The 17,624-nt window shown below is 37.2% G+C and overlaps 1 protein-coding gene across 6 annotated transcripts in view; it reads right to left on the reverse strand.

The window, feature by feature from the left end:
• PDE1C (phosphodiesterase 1C) overlaps positions 1 to 17,624 on the reverse strand; it is a 304,120-nt gene that overhangs the window by 36,980 nt on the left and 249,516 nt on the right. For all 6 annotated transcript variants that reach the window (XR_006601374.1, XM_045062853.1, XM_004762602.3 and 3 more), the window contains one exon: positions 12,530 to 12,607. Coding sequence is in view for 5 of the 6 variants with exons in the window: in XM_045062853.1 (XP_044918788.1) it covers positions 12,530 to 12,607 (78 nt within the window). In the remaining variant the exon portion in view is untranslated. The remainder of the gene's footprint in view (positions 1 to 12,529; positions 12,608 to 17,624) is intronic.

Below are 17,624 nucleotides of genomic sequence, written 5' to 3' on the forward strand. Positions count from 1 at the left end.
AATGCTAAGAATAAACACAAAGAGGAAGCTTTGATACTTGCTTGATACTGCATTTTTAACTGTTCTCCTAGTGTGTGGGTGTCTAGAAAAGAAATGGCATTAACAATGTAGACAGTGCTAGCTCCTAAAATTGGCACATATTTACTGCAAAGGCAGCTGTTATTTTAATGAATTTTTTCTAATGTTAATAGAGCTTCTTTTGACAAATGCATTGTTACTTGTGTTCCTCCATTCCGTGTGTAGAATCTGACAAAATCTAAAATATAGGGGGGAAATAGATAAATATTTATTTCATGAATACTAAGAAGTTATTTTTAATCCTGAACATCAGTGTTGAGGGGGGAAAATCACATTTTCCACAGTTCCAAAATTATAATCCTTTCTGTCAGACTGGGTTCCTTTAAAAATACAATGGTACATTAAGAGTGTAACGAAATGTCTAGAAGATAAAGTGAAACAACGAAAGCTTATATACCAGTAATTCCAAGGGAAAAGTTGTTTAAAAAGATTAATTTTGTCATTACCAAAGTGTACCTAATATACTTTTATTTGACATTTCTACTATGTAGTTATTTGCTAAGTGACTGGAATCTAAATGGCAATGTAAAAAGCATAAATTGACTTCAGAAATTTTCTTTGGTATAACACAATTTAATTATTTTAAACCAACCAATCTTACATTGTATTATATAGATTATATCACTTATATATGCAATATACATACATATGTATATACTATATATATTTCAGTTACTGTTTCAATACTACAAATATGAATTCCAAAGGCACAAAAATGGACAGGAGGATGATAGTAGTAGCATGCCACCTGTTCCTTTATAATCCATCATGAGGATACCTATTATACCCCCTCCTTGAGAAGCACAAAGATATTCACTAAACCTGGAAGTTTATATTAGTTTGAAATGCATGTTTGTAACTGAAAGAGCTAACTGTTCTGATTCACTGTGACTCACCGATACTAGAACCATGTGTAAGTAATAGCCTTTGTACTTCCAAGCTCTCAAGAGTATAAGTCGGTAGTAAAAAGAGCAGGAACATTATTTAGTTCACCCCATATGACCACGTCCTAGCCACATATCATGGAATGGTTACTAGTCTTCCTCCAAATCCATCCAAAAAAACAACTGTGTTGGGTTTCAGTTGAACTCACAATAACTCTCATTGGGTCAACCTACAGCACAGCTTCTGAAAATAACTAGAAAATACCATTTAAGTATATCAATCAAAATGTTTTGCAACAAAACCCTTTAAAATCCAATTAGTGAGGTTTTGTCCAGATACATGAGAATAGCAGGCAGCTAAAAAATAATTTTGCAATCCTCTCCTGCATTTATCAAACTTTTTGTAGTTTTCCTTCGACAGGGATATGGTAGTGCATGGTTTAGACCCTTGGGTTATCTTACTACTTGAGAAAATAAGGATGTAAAATGTTCTGAAAAACAAATATCTCATGGCTTTTCTTGCTAAACCATATCATTTCTTCACTGTTGATGCTCCATATGTTAGTACATACACATACATTTGTTAAGTAAATAGGTCACAGGAGTTTTCATGAACAAATGGCTAAGGGAAATGGGGTATTAATCAGAACATGTGTTATTATGATGACTTATCTTAACCGGGACTCAGGGGACTCCAGATGTTTGGTCCCTGTACACTCATGGAAAATAACTCATAATGATGCTGGATTCTCATGCTGAAGGAAAATTCTTCATTAAAGAAATAGGCAGCTTTTTGTCAATACATAAAGGACTACAGTGCGATATCTTCCCAGAACTAAGAAAAAAACTGTTATCCTCTGAGAAGGAAACAAATAAAATACCCAAAAGATGGGATTAACTATTTATAGAAACTACCTCAAGACAGCAGAGGTTCACTTCAGTGGCATGATCAATAGTGAGGTGTACTGCAAATCATTCATTGCTAAAAGCAGTTAAATACTAAAGTTTTATAGGTTCTGTACTTAAAGTAAATTAGGAAGGACTTAAGGTTATTGTTACAGTAGTACTGCCCTGGACGTGAGAGGAAGGGACAGGGTAACAACTAGTGTTATCAGAACTGCTCACCATCCTTGGCTCTTTTTACTCATCATGGTTCATAATCTGATCATACCTGTGGAGATTTATAAAGGTCATGAAAATCTTGTGGCCTATGATGGGGAATCAAAAACAATGCCTTAAAAACAAAGAGGTTTCTTCAAGATTAAGGTCCAGAAATGCAATCACAAAGAACTAAAAGTAAACAAGAATGATCATCTACTCCAAGATATCAACCGATCTGATGGCTGAATTTGTGGTCAAAAAGGAGACTAGAAAGAGAGGTGCCAAGGAGGAGTGCCTCTTTCACTGTCAGAATACAAGGCATGCAAGATGGCCACCATACTATTCTTGGCAAGTCTATCCCAATGGTGGAGACAGATGTATCAAGATATTCTACCTTGAAGTTACACTTCATCAACTAACTCTCCTTACATTCTCAGCTTGTCAAGCAACTTTCTGATATGATTTGAGTTCCCAGTTAGGTTTTCCTTTAGGAGAAAGAAACCACTGACTAGCCAGTTGACAGGAGTATTCCAGTACATATCGTACATCAGTAAATTAGCAGTCAAAACCATACATTGGTTAGGAGTATTGGTGTTAGTGTCAACAGATCTTTTGTAGCATAACCAACTCTTCATTTACTGTCAATAGGAAACTCCTTTTCCATTGTGTGGAGCCCTTCTTGCTAATCAGCTCTTCTCCTTTACAACATCACTCATAGTGTAGGCTCCCAAATGAAGGGATTGATGTTTTGTTTTGTTTTGTTTTCCAGATAAGATAGTTCTTACATACAAAACAAAATGAATGAAAACCCACAAAGTGGGCTTCACGTCACAAATCCTATGTCAAGAATTTTCAAGACTCCATTACCTCTTCTATTACTAAATTGTCTTATGTGTACCTTTCGTAAAACAAATTAGGACAGAAGTTTCAACTAGGATGGCCATTAAGACACTTCCCTCTAAGACTTGTAACCCATTAAGATTCTGAAATATAAATGCCTATAAAGTTCCCCATGGCTAGTTAAGATGTATGGGATTGATTTAAATACAAGTATACTGAAGGTGGGCAAAAGTGTTCAATTGCTTCTATAGCTCTGCATGGACCAAGGCACAGACAGCATCAGCTGCAAGTGATACTAAGAAGCCCTGTGGGAAGAAACAGCATTGATTGGAACAATGAGGAAATAAAAGGAAGCATTGACTTACAAGCTATGGTTTTGATAGATCTGAAATAAGGCAGTTCTTTATTCTGGTGTATAAAGACAGCCTAACAACTATTGTCCTGAGTAGTGTGGGGAAAAAATACTTGGAAGAACGAATGAGGTGAGCATGATTCCCTGAGAAGAGAATACTGGGGTACAAGTATTTATACAGACATGAAAACTGATGATGGTCTCAACAAAAACATGCCTCCTGAATAATGATGTATGTGCCAGTGTGTTTGTTGCTTCTCATATCTCTGAACATGAACTAAGTCAGACACTATTGTTGCTGTAAAGACAGACATGTGTCTCAGTTCTTCATGCACCTTCTCCAGGCACCTGCTTTTGTACTGTTTCCTCCCTGGATTTGCAGAGAAGTGCACACCTCCAGGCCTGGGCAGGCCCTATCTATCTCTCACTACCAACTCCACTGCAAAGCAAGTCATGACACTCCACCCTTAAGGCAACTAAAGAAATATTTTCAATGTCAGCCGAAAAATAAGAACACCAAGTACAACTCAAGTGTAAAGGGTTCAGACTATATCCTTCCACTGCTTTTATAAACTGGCACATCTATTATAACAGAACCAAAGGCATCTAACAGAGTCAGAGTCATCCATTCCATTGATTTACCCACTTTCAAACTACTCTGGTAGGATCATCTAGTTAGAAAACAGGAAAAACACAATAATTCTTTGGTTGACTCTTGTGAGTCCTGCAGTAAATCAAGGTCATGAGATACCAGTCTTGTGAAGAATCGCATCACAAGCAAATTCGTGAATGTATACTACAGGATTTTAATTTCAAGTAGTTGTTCTCCATAAACTAACAAGAATATTTGCTCAATTGCCTTTCATGTTTCCTGTATTGAGAGCCTAAAGGCAAGACAAGGAGCAACTTAAGAAATACACAGAAAGAGTGGCTATAAGGAAATGAGCTGACAAAGTTGTGTCCTCACAGGCAAAGGGAAGTTGAGAACTAAGAAATTATTAGGTGAATATAATATACAAGTGTAAAATCATCTCCCCATGTATATGTTTTGTTTTGTTTTCTCTCATTATAATTTTTAATTTGGCTTTTAATTTGCATTTCCTACTGATATCTATGATCTCCTTAATGTACCTATTTGCTAGCTATACATCTCTTCCGTTTTTTTTTTAAAGATTTATTTATTTATTTATTTATTTGACAGAGACCACAAGTAGGCAGAGAGACAGGCAGAGAGAGAGGAGGAAGCAGACTCCCCGCTGAGCAGAGAGCCCGATGCGTGGCTCCATCCCAGGACCCCGGGATCATGACCTGAGCCGAAGGCAGAGGCTTAACCCACTGAGCCACCCAGGTGCCCCTGTACTTCTCTTCTTTGTGAAATGTTTAAATCTTTTGCATGTCTTTAATGAATTTGTTTATTTTCTTATTATTGAACATTGACATTTCTTTATATATTTTGGATATAACTCTTTTAAAACATATAGGCTTTGTAAATATTCTCCCCAGGTCTGTGGGCTGTCTTTTCATTCTCCTAATAGAAGCTTTTGAAGAGCAGATGTTCTTAATTTATTAAAGTATAATTTATCAGCTTCTTCTCTTATGGTTCGTACTTTTGGTGTCAGACCTGGAAAACCTTTGCCTAACTTGAGATTGCAAAGGGTCCTTCCTGTTTTCTTAACCTTGAGTCTTAAAATTTAACATTTTCAATTTAGGTTTATGATTTTGATGTTTGCATATGATGTAAAATATAGGAGATAATTTTGCATATCAATAATGAATTATTCCACCACCATTTGTTAATGACTACCTTTCTCCATGGAATGCCCTTTGTCAATAGTAAGTTGTCCATGTACATATAGATCTACTTTTGGACTCTCTATTCTATTGACCCATTTGTCTATCATGATGCTAATACCATGCTGCTTTCATTACTAAGCTTTAAGTCTTCAAACAAGGTCTTCCAACTTTTCCCTTCTTTTTCCAACTTGCTTTGTTTATTTTGGGTGCTATGCATTTCCACATAAATTTTATAATTGGTTTGCTAATTTCTACCCCCCCAAAAAAACCTGCTAAGATTTTAATTGAATTGCATGAATCTGTAGATCAATTTGGAGAGGACTTATATTTCCACTATCTCTGGAAAATCCCCCAATATTTAGCAATAAATACTACGTTTCTAAATAATTCTTAAATCAATGTAAAAATTAAAATGGAAATTAGAAAGTATTTTGAACTAAATGTGAATACAGCATGTTAATATTTATGGCATACTACTAAAGTGGTACTTAGAGAGAAATTTACAGCACTTAATGCCTACATTAGAAAAAAAATCTCAAATTAATCATGTTAGCTTCCACCTTAAGAAAAAGCTAGAAAATAAGGCAAACTCAACTCAAAGAAAGCAGAAGAAAAAAAAAAGATAAGGAATCAATGAAATAAAGACAGAAAAACAATGAGAAATATTAATAACAATAATTAGTAAAACTTATCCTCTAGCCAGACTGGTAAGGGGAAAAAAAGAGAAAAAAGACAAATTACCAATATAAAAAAATGATAGATTAAGTCATGATATATTCTACAAAAATTAAAAGGATACTAAAACAATATTAATATCCTTATGTCAATTTAATTCCACAATGACCTGTAAATATGCTTTGTATGACTTGGCTCCTTTTCAATTTATTGGGACTTATTTTATAACTCACAATCTGGTCTATATTGATAAATGTTCTTTGCATGCACTTGAAAAGAATGTGTGTTCTCTATGGTTGGGTATTCTAGGGATGCCACTTAGGTGAAGTTGGTTGGTATTGTTGTTCAAATCTTCCTTTCCTTGCTGATTTTATATCTCTTTATTCTATCAATGATTGAGAGAGGAATGCTAATGTCTCTGAATAAAATTATGGATTAAATTTTTTTTTTTTTTGCTGAGGGTGCCTGGATGACTCAGTTGGTTAAACATCTACTTTCGGGGCGCCTGGGTGGCTCAGTGGGTTAAGCCTCTACCTTCGGCTCAGGTCATGATCCCAGGGGCCTGGGATCGAGTCCTGAATAGGGCTCTCTGCTCAGCAGGGAGCCTGCTTCTCCTCATCTCTCTCTCTGTCTGTCTCTCTGCCTATTTGTGATCTCTCTCTCTGTCAAATAAATAAATAAAATCTTTAAAAAAAAATAAAAAAAAAATAAACATCTACTTTCAACTCAGGTCATGATCCCAGGATCCTGGGATCAAGCCCTCAGCTCCCTGCTCAGCAGGGTGTCTGCTCCTCCCCTAACTCATGCATTCTCTCTCTCTTTCTCTCTCTCTACCCCAAACAAATAAAATCTTAAAAAGTTTAAAAAGATAATTTTTTCAGTTAATTTTGTGTAATTCAGTGCATAAAGTATTATTATATCATCTTTATAAATGGACAACTTTATCATGAAATGGACTTCTTTATCTCTAGTGATAGGGTTTGCAATGAAATCTACCTTGTCAGCTATTAATGCAGCCATTCAAGTTTTCTTTTTATTAGTTACCTTGATATACCAATTGTCATCCTTTTACTTTTGGGCTATTTGTGTGTGTGTGTGTGTGTGTGTGTGTGTGTGTGTGTGTTTAAATAAAGGCAGACTACAATTGTGTTTTATAATCTGAAAATCTCTGTTTTTTTTATTGGGGTCTTTAGGACATTTAATGTCTTAACTGATATGCTTAGTTTTAAGTCTATGATCTTGCTATTTGTTTCCTATTTGTCTCATATGTTCTTTGATCCCTTCTTATCTTTTTTTAAATCTTCTTGCAGATTAAGTATTTTTACAATTCCATTTTATCTATTTTGTTGGCTTATTAGCTATATGGCTTTGTTTTGTTATTTTAATTGCTTTAGAGTTTATAGTATATGCTCTTAATTTACCACAATTAACTTTCGAATGATATTATGTCACTTCATGTATAGTAGAACTTTACAGTTGTATACTTCCATTTCTCCCTTCCCAGCTTTTTATGCTATTGTCTGTTTATGCTATTGTTTTATGCTATTTCAGTCACATATGTTATTTTTTAAGATTTACTGATTTATTTGAGAGAGAGAGAATACGCAGGAGCAGAGGGAGAGGGAGAAAGAATCTCAAGCAGACTCCACACTGAGCATGATGTCCAATGCGGGACTTGATCTCATGACCCTGAGATTACCACCTAAGCTGAAACAGAGTCAGTCACCTAACCAAAGGCACCATACATGTACCCCTCAGTTATATGTGTTATAAATCAGATGATGTATTACTATTATTTTGTTCAAATAGGCAATGATCTTTATCCATTTATTTACCATTTTTCATGTGCCTCATTCTTTTGGGCAGGTCCATATTTCCAACTGGCATAGTTACCCTACTCCCTTTCATTAACATTTCTTGTACTGTGACTTCTTTCAGCTTTTATATCTGAAAGATATTTTTGCTGGGTATAGAATTCTTAATTGAATTATTTTATTCTTTCAGCATGTTAAAGATGTTGCTCCACTGTCTTCTCACTTGCATTGTTTCTGATAAGATATTTACAGTTATCCTCATTTTTTTTCAATTGTACATGAATTTTTTTATCCTTCTTGCTGTTTTTAAATTTTCTCTTCATTACTCGTTTTGAATAATGTGATTATGACATGTTTTGGTGTAATTTTATCAAATTTCTTGTGCCTCGGCTTTACTGAGCTTCTTGAGTCTGTGCATTTGTAGTTTTCATCATTGGGCAAAATTTTCTTTGCCCAAGTAAATTACTTCATCAAATATTTTTCTTTCTTCTTCTCTCTCTTCTTTATGTTAGGAACTCCAGTTACATACATCAGGCTGTTGAAGATGTCCTAAAATTCACTGTTGCTCTTTATAATTTTTTCTGTTTTATTTTGGATAATTTTTCCACTAGTCTTTTCTTTTACAATGTCTAATCTCACCCATTGTACTTATTATTAATCTCATCCAATGTTTTTAGCTAATACCATCCAGTATGTTTTCTAAATCATACATTATAATGCTTATTTCTAGAAGTTTGATTTTCCCTTCTTTATAACTCCCATCTCCCTAATCAACTTTCAGACATATGGGTTATAGCTATAAGAACTGCTTTAATATTCTTGTCTGCTATTCTAACTTCTGTTTCAGTTCTCTCTCTCTCTCTCTTATTATGCAAAGTATTTTCTTGCTTCTTTGCACATCCAGTAGTTTTTGATGGGATATTGGATATGGTGAAATTTACCTTGTTGGGTACTGGATATTTTTGTATTCCTATACACAAACTTTGGGGTGCAGTTATTTGGAAACACTTTGATCCTTTCATGTCTTGCTTTCAAGGTTTATTAGGTGAGACCAAAGCAGCATTTAGCTGACAGCTATTTACTCCCCAAACTAACAAAATAAGACATTTAGGTGGCTTCTATCCAATTCCCTTTAAATTATGAGATATTCAAGTCTGACTATTGAGAATAGGTACTTTTCTTGCCTTAAATGAAGTGTGAACATTAGGACCATTCCCTCTAATCCTCTTGAATGGTTCTTTCCTGATCTCAGGTAGTTTCTTATCTGTATGGGTCAATCAGGACTCTGATGAACGACTACTCTTTAGATTTCTGGAGTTCTATATCTCTACAACTCTCCCCTCTCTGGTACTTTATCTTGTTAGCTGGAGCCACAGTGGCTCTCCCCAGACCCTTATTCAACTCTTCAACTCAAGGAGTCCATCAGGTCTGCCTCGATTCTCCCTCCTATGTTGCTTGGAAATCCTCTCAAAGGAGGAAGCTGGATCATTCATAGGTATTATATCATTTGTTTCCTGTTTCTTGGAGATTACTGTTCTTCATTTCTTGATGTCCAGTATCTTGAAAACTATTTTTCCACGTAAGTTGTCTTTTATTATGATTATTATTGTTTCAGGTGAAAGGGTGAATCTAATTCTTATTAGTCCTCTTTGGCAGAAGCAGAGGTACATAGATGGTCTTTTGTCCACTCTTTTCACTCTACACAGTTGACTTTTAAATTTCATGAACACCCTTAAACACTCCAATTTCCAGAACATTCAGTGAAGGAGAAATTCCTGCTGAATTCTCTCTCTCTGGGACTTGGCAAATAACCCCGTAGGGCCTAATTATAATCAGTCTTTTGAGAGACACAAATGGTGGCTATCTCTTATATCTCTTATATCTCTTTAATGTAGTCAAAGTTAAAAGCAAACTCATATTTCTGGGCAACTATAAAAAATTATGGCAGGTCCAAGAGACTATGCTGTTTCAAACATGACTAAAAACACACTGAAAATAATTCATTCACTGGCACCCTGCCAGTCTCCCAGTGACACTGTAAAAGTTTAGGCCCTGAGAGAATCTTGGCTCAGAGGCCCCGATCTTTTTATGTTAGTACATTTCTCCCTAAGAGTAAACAATGTAGTTTCAAAGGACATTCATTCTTTGAAGCCAGTTTGAAAATTAATACTGCAGGATACTAAGTAGTACCTCAGTAGCCTGACAGAGATAATGTTCAACTGCAATGTTTTCACTATGCCAGGATATAATTTATGCTTTTAGCACACACCCCTTCCCTCTGTGTGTACCTCAGCTCAGTGGAGTTTGGGCATAACCAACTGTGGTCCAGTTTCCATCAGGTTTCTTTCTGAATGGGTACAATGTTCCAACTTCAAACCATAGTCGGTTTGGTCATACTGGGCACTGAATTGTGCTTGGATACTCCCTCTCAAAAATTAGACAGAGCTGGTCACCCCTGGCTCCCAAGGCTTGTATTAGGGGGAGAGGCATTAATAATAGTTAAACTGACTACCTTTCGTCATCAAATGTTAATAGGATCTATTAAAAAGAAATATTCAAAATGTATATGGTTGTTACTAGGCAGCTTTTAATAATCAATGTACCCTCTGATCCATATATCACTTAAAATTTTTCCTTAAGTAGAGACTTTTGATGATCAAAGGTGAAGAGATAAATGAGGCTGATTGAAATCTATCCACTTCATGCCACCAAGAATGGCTTTAGTCCTGGGAAAGATGTTTGGCTAAGATAGCACAAGTAACTAAAGCTCAGTGATCTGTGTCCTTATGGTATCAAAGCAGTGAGAACAACTGATGTCATGTTAGCCCATCAATGAAATTAAAACAGAAAGTTGTTCATGTCCAAGTTTGTGTATAAGCTTGCTAGTATAAACACACCAGACCCATTGGAAGCAGAGGAAAGTTAGAGTTATGGAGGGGGAAAGGAATAGACATCAGAAAATATCTCTTCTTTATTTATTGAACCCTTTTCATTGTCCAGTGGGATCCAGAATCATGTTCATTAAACAGTCAGCTTTACATTTATTTGTTCAATAGAACATAGTATCTGTTGACCCCTTCCTACACCCCTCTTTTTTTAAAAAAGCTGTTTAATTATTTTAAATACTTGGGGACAATTTAATTATAAATGGCACCGGTAAAATAAAAGTGCTTAATGAAGGTAATAAAATTTAATTCACGAGCCCACATGACACCATCATAACAGATGATGTATGTATATTATAGATATTTGTAGCACAATATAAAAATGCAACAAGATCCCATGTTAAAGATTTGGGACTTACTCTGCACTTTTATGCTCTAGGAATTCAGATGGGCTAGTCACTGGAAGCAGGATGGGCCAGGTTTCCAGGTGCTGGGTTTATATCTAACACCATTCTCCTCTATTGTACATGTTCTGGCTTGTGTTATCTTGACTTGGGTTTAATGATGTCTGGCAACAAACCTTACCCATAATAAAGTTTGGCTAGGATGACTGTCATTTTGAATTCTGTTTTTTTTGTGTGTGGGTTTTTTTTTTTTTAAAGATTTTATTTATTTGACAGAGAGAGAGATCACAAGTAGGCAGAGCAGCAGGCAGAGAGAGAGGGAAGCAGGTTCCCTGCTGAGCAGAGAGCCCAATGTGGGGATCGCTCCCAGAACCCTGAGATCATGACCTGAGTTGAAGGTAGAAGCTTAACCCACTGAGCCACCCAGGGGCCCCTTGAATTCTGTTTTGTCTCTGTGTAATTCATGTCTTAGTCACAATCATTCAAGGAGGTATTTATTTTTATTTTTATTAGATACATGGTTTCCATTTCCATAAACAATTTGGTGAAAAACTGCACATGAGTGTTCCCTAGGTATTATGTGATAAGACACCTGGCATGAATTATTGAATGAGCTTAGAAGAAAAGTCTTGAGAACTGATTTCGTGCATATGCGTAAAGAAAGCCTGCCACAGTGGCTTAGATGAAAGCTAGAGGGGCTGCTTCCTTTTTAATAGGTGGAGTTGTGTTCAAATTTCTTCTTACTCCTCAATCTGGTATTTATCCTTCAATGACATTAAAACCAAATCATCAAAGAACAGCTTAGCATTCAATGCAATGTCTCTAGGGAGGTATGATTCAAAAGCATCTAGGACTCTTAACACAAACCACTAACTAGAAGTTTGCATTTTCAGTTTTAGTATATGTGCTGCCGAGGTAAGCATGCATGTTCAGTTTAATATCATGTACATGTATGAAGGAGTCGCCAAGAATAAGCCCATGTTACAAATGAAACAGGAGATTGATATAAAAGATGAGAACAGTTTTCTCAGTAGGCTAGTACAAAGTCTGAAGGATAATATAATCTGAACTTTTTAGGCTTTAGAGAGAGTAGAATGCTCTTTGTGAAAAGTAAAAGCAATGTTCATGGAGCACATCACAAGGTAGGTTCAGTCTAACTGGTTTGGTGGGGATTGCCATTCGGAACTTGCCTTTGAGACTTATTCTTGCTGACCAATCTGCATTCTACAACTATGCTCATTCTCCAACATGTGGGCCTCCCAATACAGTGATAACACTGAACAGATTTCTGTTCTTACCAAAAGCAATAATTCCTCATTTAAAGAGAAAGTGCTGAAACTGAAAACATGGAGCACTTCCCATTTATGCTGCACAATTCACACCCAAAGACTCGTAGTCCATTCCATTCCAAACAGTAAGTCATGAGGCAACTTTAAAGTGAAAATGAAAAAATGACAAGTGGTGAAGAGAGAGAGTATAGAATGCATTTGAGATGGAGCAAAGGATGGTGGAGGGGAAGAGACAAATTGATAATCTGTAAATTACTGAAATAGGGGTCGAGTACTCCCTACATGTAGTGAAGGGATTTTTTTACGGTATAAGAATATATTAACAATCACAATTCAATTCTAGGTGTAATTCTAACAAACCTGCATTAAATCGCACATTTTATGGAAAAATATAATGGGAATTATGCTCTTACCATCTGTTTTCTTTGAATCACTTCCGACATTGGATTGATCCTTCCTGTCTGTCTTATTTTTACCATCTTTCACGTCACCTGAAAGTAATAAACATGACAAACAGCATATGTATATAGCTAAAAGGGACGTTATAAATAGTCCTAAACTTGTCAAGGTAAAAAGATGAAAAAAAAAGTACATAATTTTAGTCATGAAGGGGTACATGTCTGAATGTAAATACCTTTTTAAACCATATATTAGGTTTTAAAAGCTAGATTATAATCCAGAAATTAAGACAAAGTTCCTGTTAAACAATGTAGCACTTGAGCCAATAATGTTTATTTTCGAGAAAAGAAATTCAGCTTTATTATTGGGCTGTGGAGAGCAGAAAAACTCAGATCAAATGTAAATTATGCCAGCTCATAGCTACTCAAGTTCTATAGGTGTCAGTTTCCTCATCTGCAAAATGGGGATAATAATAGCTACTTTATAGACATACTCTAAGGACAAATGTATTTAAGGTAGTGAATGCAATTTCTGACACATCACGCAATGATATCTGAACTCTAAACTGGAGTTATAAACGGTATTCTAAGTAACGAGCTTGTCGAAATATGATTTGTAAGTGTTCAGAAACACTATGCAAACAGATGTAGAATAAACATGTGTCAAAAACTTAATTCATTCACAAAAGAACCAGAGAGATAGTAAGGATGGTGCCAAGGGCATCTAAGGAAATGGGTATTTATAGGCCTTTTAGAAAACCTTTAAAATGAGATTGCTTGGGCGCCTGGGTGGCTCAGTGGGTTAGGCTGCTGCCTTCAGCTCAGGTCATGATCTCAGGGTCCCGGGATCGAGTCCCGCATCGGGCTCTCTGCTCGGCAGGGAGCCCGCTTCCCTCTCTCTCTCTCTGCCAGCCTCTCCATCTACTTGTGATTTCTCTCTGTCAAATAAATAAATAAAATCTTTAAAAAAAAAATGAGATTGCTGTGTTAGAAACAAAACTGGTTATCTCCCACAGGGCAATAAAATCATAACCTGTGGGCAAGGGGGTAATCTCTTCTAACAGTCAAAAATCTGTAAGTTATCACACAACTTCGTAGTACCTAGGTTTGTGTCAATAGTACATGACAAAGTTAAACAGTCCTGTTCTCCTAAAGCAGGAGTCGTCCACCTGTAGCTCGGGGGCCAATCTGGAAACAGAGATCATTGGAAATAGTCACATGCATTCATTTACATACTGTCTGCGGACGCTTTCACGCCGTAGGGATAAGTGCTGCATGGTTGTGACAGAGACATGCAAAACCAGGACGAGTCACTGGCTGGGCCAACACAGAAAACTTCTTGCTGACCCCTGTCTAAGATAATTACATAATCCCTGGCCATGTCTGTTCAACAGTTTGCCACTATGACATTGAAAGGACATGGCATCCTTTCCCCAGCCTTATTCTCAAGTTTTGGAAATTTTTCTTACAGTCTTACTAGCGGCATCTTTCTTTTTAGCCTGCATAAAACCCAGAATAATTTACAACTAAAATACTCAAACTTCTTGAAGCAAGAAGACCCTAGGAATAACTGCAGCCAGGAAGGAGAAAGCAGGGTCTTATCTTTCCTGCTTTCTTTGTGCCAGGCATATTGCCTGCATCGTTTCATTAAATTCTTCTAACAACCCCGTTGTGAAGGGACTACGATGGAAAGTAGACAAATTCATCACAGTTTAATTCACAAAACAATCAATTTGCAGAATAACAAACTCATCAAATGATTGAGGATGTTTTCCAAGGGTGAGTTTTCCTCTGGCTTCCCTGTAGCCACTGAGGCACACGCTGGTCCGTCCTGCTGTGTTGAGCAGCACGCCGGCTGCCTGCCAGTGGTTTGTACACCACCCTGGGCCCCGCCTCTGCCCGTAACCTTGCATGTGTGGCTCCTTCCAGCAGCAGAACTGTTCCTCTTGGCAGCCGTAGATCTGGTTTAAGCTATCTGTCTAACAGTTTTTACAGAGATGGCCAACTGATCTTTCCACAAAGTGATTTGTTCAAACCAACTTGTGAAGAATGGATATGAAACTTATATTACCATCTCTGTTCTAAGGCTATGGAACCTAAGGCATAAATATAGCAATCTACCACAATATACATAGATCAGTCTGATTCTAGAAGCTAGGCTCTAACTTCCCTACGAAGCTCAAGTTTCCAATTTCAGGCTTCTATTTATTGCTGCCATTTTTAAATGCTTTTGACCCACAGATTTATAAAGAATTGGTTATCTAAGGACGATTCAAGACCATTTTGGGTTGTGATATATTTGACAAAGTAAGTATTTTCAATGGAATTTGATAAATCCTAAGCTAAGTTAGGAGTCAACAAATTACCCAAGTTTCCTCTTACTCTTAATTTTGAAATGGGATGAACTGGCTGAAGGGATTGAAGGGAAAGGCGTCAACTCCAGCCAGAGCGTAAGCAGGAGGAATTCAAGTGAAGGACATACTCATCACCCTTTACCACCATCAGTGGCCAAAGAGAGGATTCCTTTGGAAGTCCCTCAGAACACTTCAAAGACTGGCTCCTTCTTTTAAGGATCCAGAGATGAACTCAAGGATCTTGAGCCCTGTAGTGAAACTAATGACCTGCAGAAAAATGTCTTTCTTTCCTAAATGAGCCTTTACACCCTCATGCATAATACTTTATGCCTTCAAGGTTTCCCTGGACTGGAGCTTTATCCACAGCTGCAACAAGACAGGATGTCTTCCAGAAGTCACAGGAGAGGTTCAATTTGCCAGCCAACAGCCTGTGGGCAGCCTGCCTTGTCCTTAGTCAGGGTTGGGGAGGCTGAGAAAGGAAGTAACTTGATGGAGACCAAAGCTTAGGGGATCTCATAGTGGCTGATGAGAACACCTCTAGAACCTCCACTTAACCACCGTCCTCTGGTTCCATCCCAGAAGTATCTTAGGAGACCACAAAGAAGGATGATGGGAAAGTGACACATGTTTGTTTGATGATGTTCCTTGAACAGAATCCATTAGGTAATTTCCCATGGGTGTATATGGAGTAATGGCTGATGTGAGCTGTTATTCAATAAACAGGGGAAACAAAAGAGCCTTTCTGCACAGTTATAAATCATTTTCATTAGGCTGCTGTAACACAGTCCCGAACCACCATTAGCCTTTCTTATTATTGCTTAAAATTGACTTCTTTTCCCATCTCTCATTTAATACTTAATTTTTAAGGGAAATGGCAGACTGTTGATTACTTTGGGAAATAAACACAGTTGTGAAATCAACCCAGCCTAGTCGAAAACTCAGGCTCCTGTTTGTTTCTTTCAGGCTCTCCCTCTAATGGTCTTCAGAATTGATTTCTGCCACCTCTGCCCTCTCTGGGTATTTGTTTATTCCTATCTCATAGAATTTATAACCCTCTCTATGACTGGCATGTTTATGTTCATTGGTTTCTCTCCCTGACTGGACCAGGGGTTGACAAACTCTGGCCCATGAGCCAAACGTGCTCCCAGTGCCTGGTCTTATATGGCCCCAAAACTAAGAATAGTTTTTATTGAAAAATATTTGTTGAAAAAAAGAGAAGAATATTTAATGGTATTTGAAAAGTATATAAAATTCAAACTTGCATTTTTAGAAACAAAGTTTTATTGGAATTCAGCCATGTTCACTTGTTTATATGTTATCTGTGGCTGCTTTTGCACTAAAACAGAAGTGTTAAGCAGTTGCAGTAGAGATGGCATGGCTCTCAAAGTCTACAATATTTACTATCTGGTCCTTTACAGAAAAAGTACATCAAACCCTGGAAGAGATTATAAGCTTCTCGTGGACCTCGGCTGAGCCTCAATATTCCTCTGATTTCCCACTCTCCCCAACAGCACCAAAACTTGCTAATAGAAAGGACATGATGATAACGAAACACAGAATTTGGACCCAGACCAGAATTTAACTTGAGATCTCTACTTAGTGGCTGCTTGACTGTAAGCAAGTGATTTAAACTCTCTGAGTCTCCATTTCCTCATCTGCAAAACGGGAATCAGTATATCTACCTCACAGAGCTGTTAGCATTTTTAAATGACTTAATGTAGGTAAAATCTCATGTACAATGTCTGGCATATATTAAGCATTCAATATGCTATTCATATTACTTTTATGAAGGAAAAGGCATTTTAACCCGCTTTCCTAAAAGAAAAAAAAAGTAGGGAAGAAACATATCTTGCCTCTCTCAGGAGCCCTTCCATACTCCTCCTTTGAGGAGGAGAGGCTCATCTAGGAGGAGTTTGAGAATGCAAAGTTCAGTTCAGCCACCCATTTCTCTAGTTCCCAGCCCCCTCCAAGATGTGTTTTCTACAAGACTCATACTTTTTGCATCACTCCAGAAGCAACCTTCTGGGGTGCTGGGTTGCTCGGGTGCTGGAGTGAGAATGAGGTGGCAGGTCCTAGGCCCGCCTGCCCTGCCAGTATCTGGTTGGCTAAGTTCACTTCGAGGCAGATGTGTGAAGAAGCCCATGTGCTCAGCAGACCAAGTCACACTTTCCAATTCAACTCCAGTTGCAAGAGAACTAATATGTTGACCACTGACTTTCTGATTCTGGTATCTCTCTCTTAGTTGGTTCTGACCTCCAGAGGGGACAAGAGGGGGTCTTTTGCACTGCCCTCTAAAAACTCAAAGAGGTATATCATAAATTCTTATATAATTGAACATACTTTCTGGACAATGATACACTTGAATACAAAGTGACTTAGGAGCAGTCTCCAGAACCAGGTTGCTGAGGGACTGGACAAGTTTCTTCTACCTCCTGGGGAGCTCACATGGTTACTTGAGGGAATTTATGCAAAGCTCTTAGAACATAATATGAATTATTAACATTATCATATGTATTAAAATACTGTTTTCTGATTCTACATGTTCTATATGTTCATTGTAAAAATAATTGGAGAGTGTTGTGCTAAGCCTCTTCTACATATTCGTCATTTATTCAGACTATGTTGCATACATAATAGCTACAGAGTGGCCTACTAGGCAGATAAGACAATAAACAAGTAAAGAGAGGACTTAAAAGAGCATCTGGTCGATAGTCAATAAGTGCTAATTATTCTATTGTCGTCATTGTTCTGGCTCT

This window comes from Mustela putorius, unplaced genomic scaffold (genome assembly GCF_011764305.1).
Source record: "Mustela putorius furo isolate JIRA1106 unplaced genomic scaffold, ASM1176430v1.1 tig00003845_pilon_pilon_pilon, whole genome shotgun sequence".
NCBI lineage: Eukaryota > Metazoa > Chordata > Mammalia > Carnivora > Mustelidae > Mustela > Mustela putorius.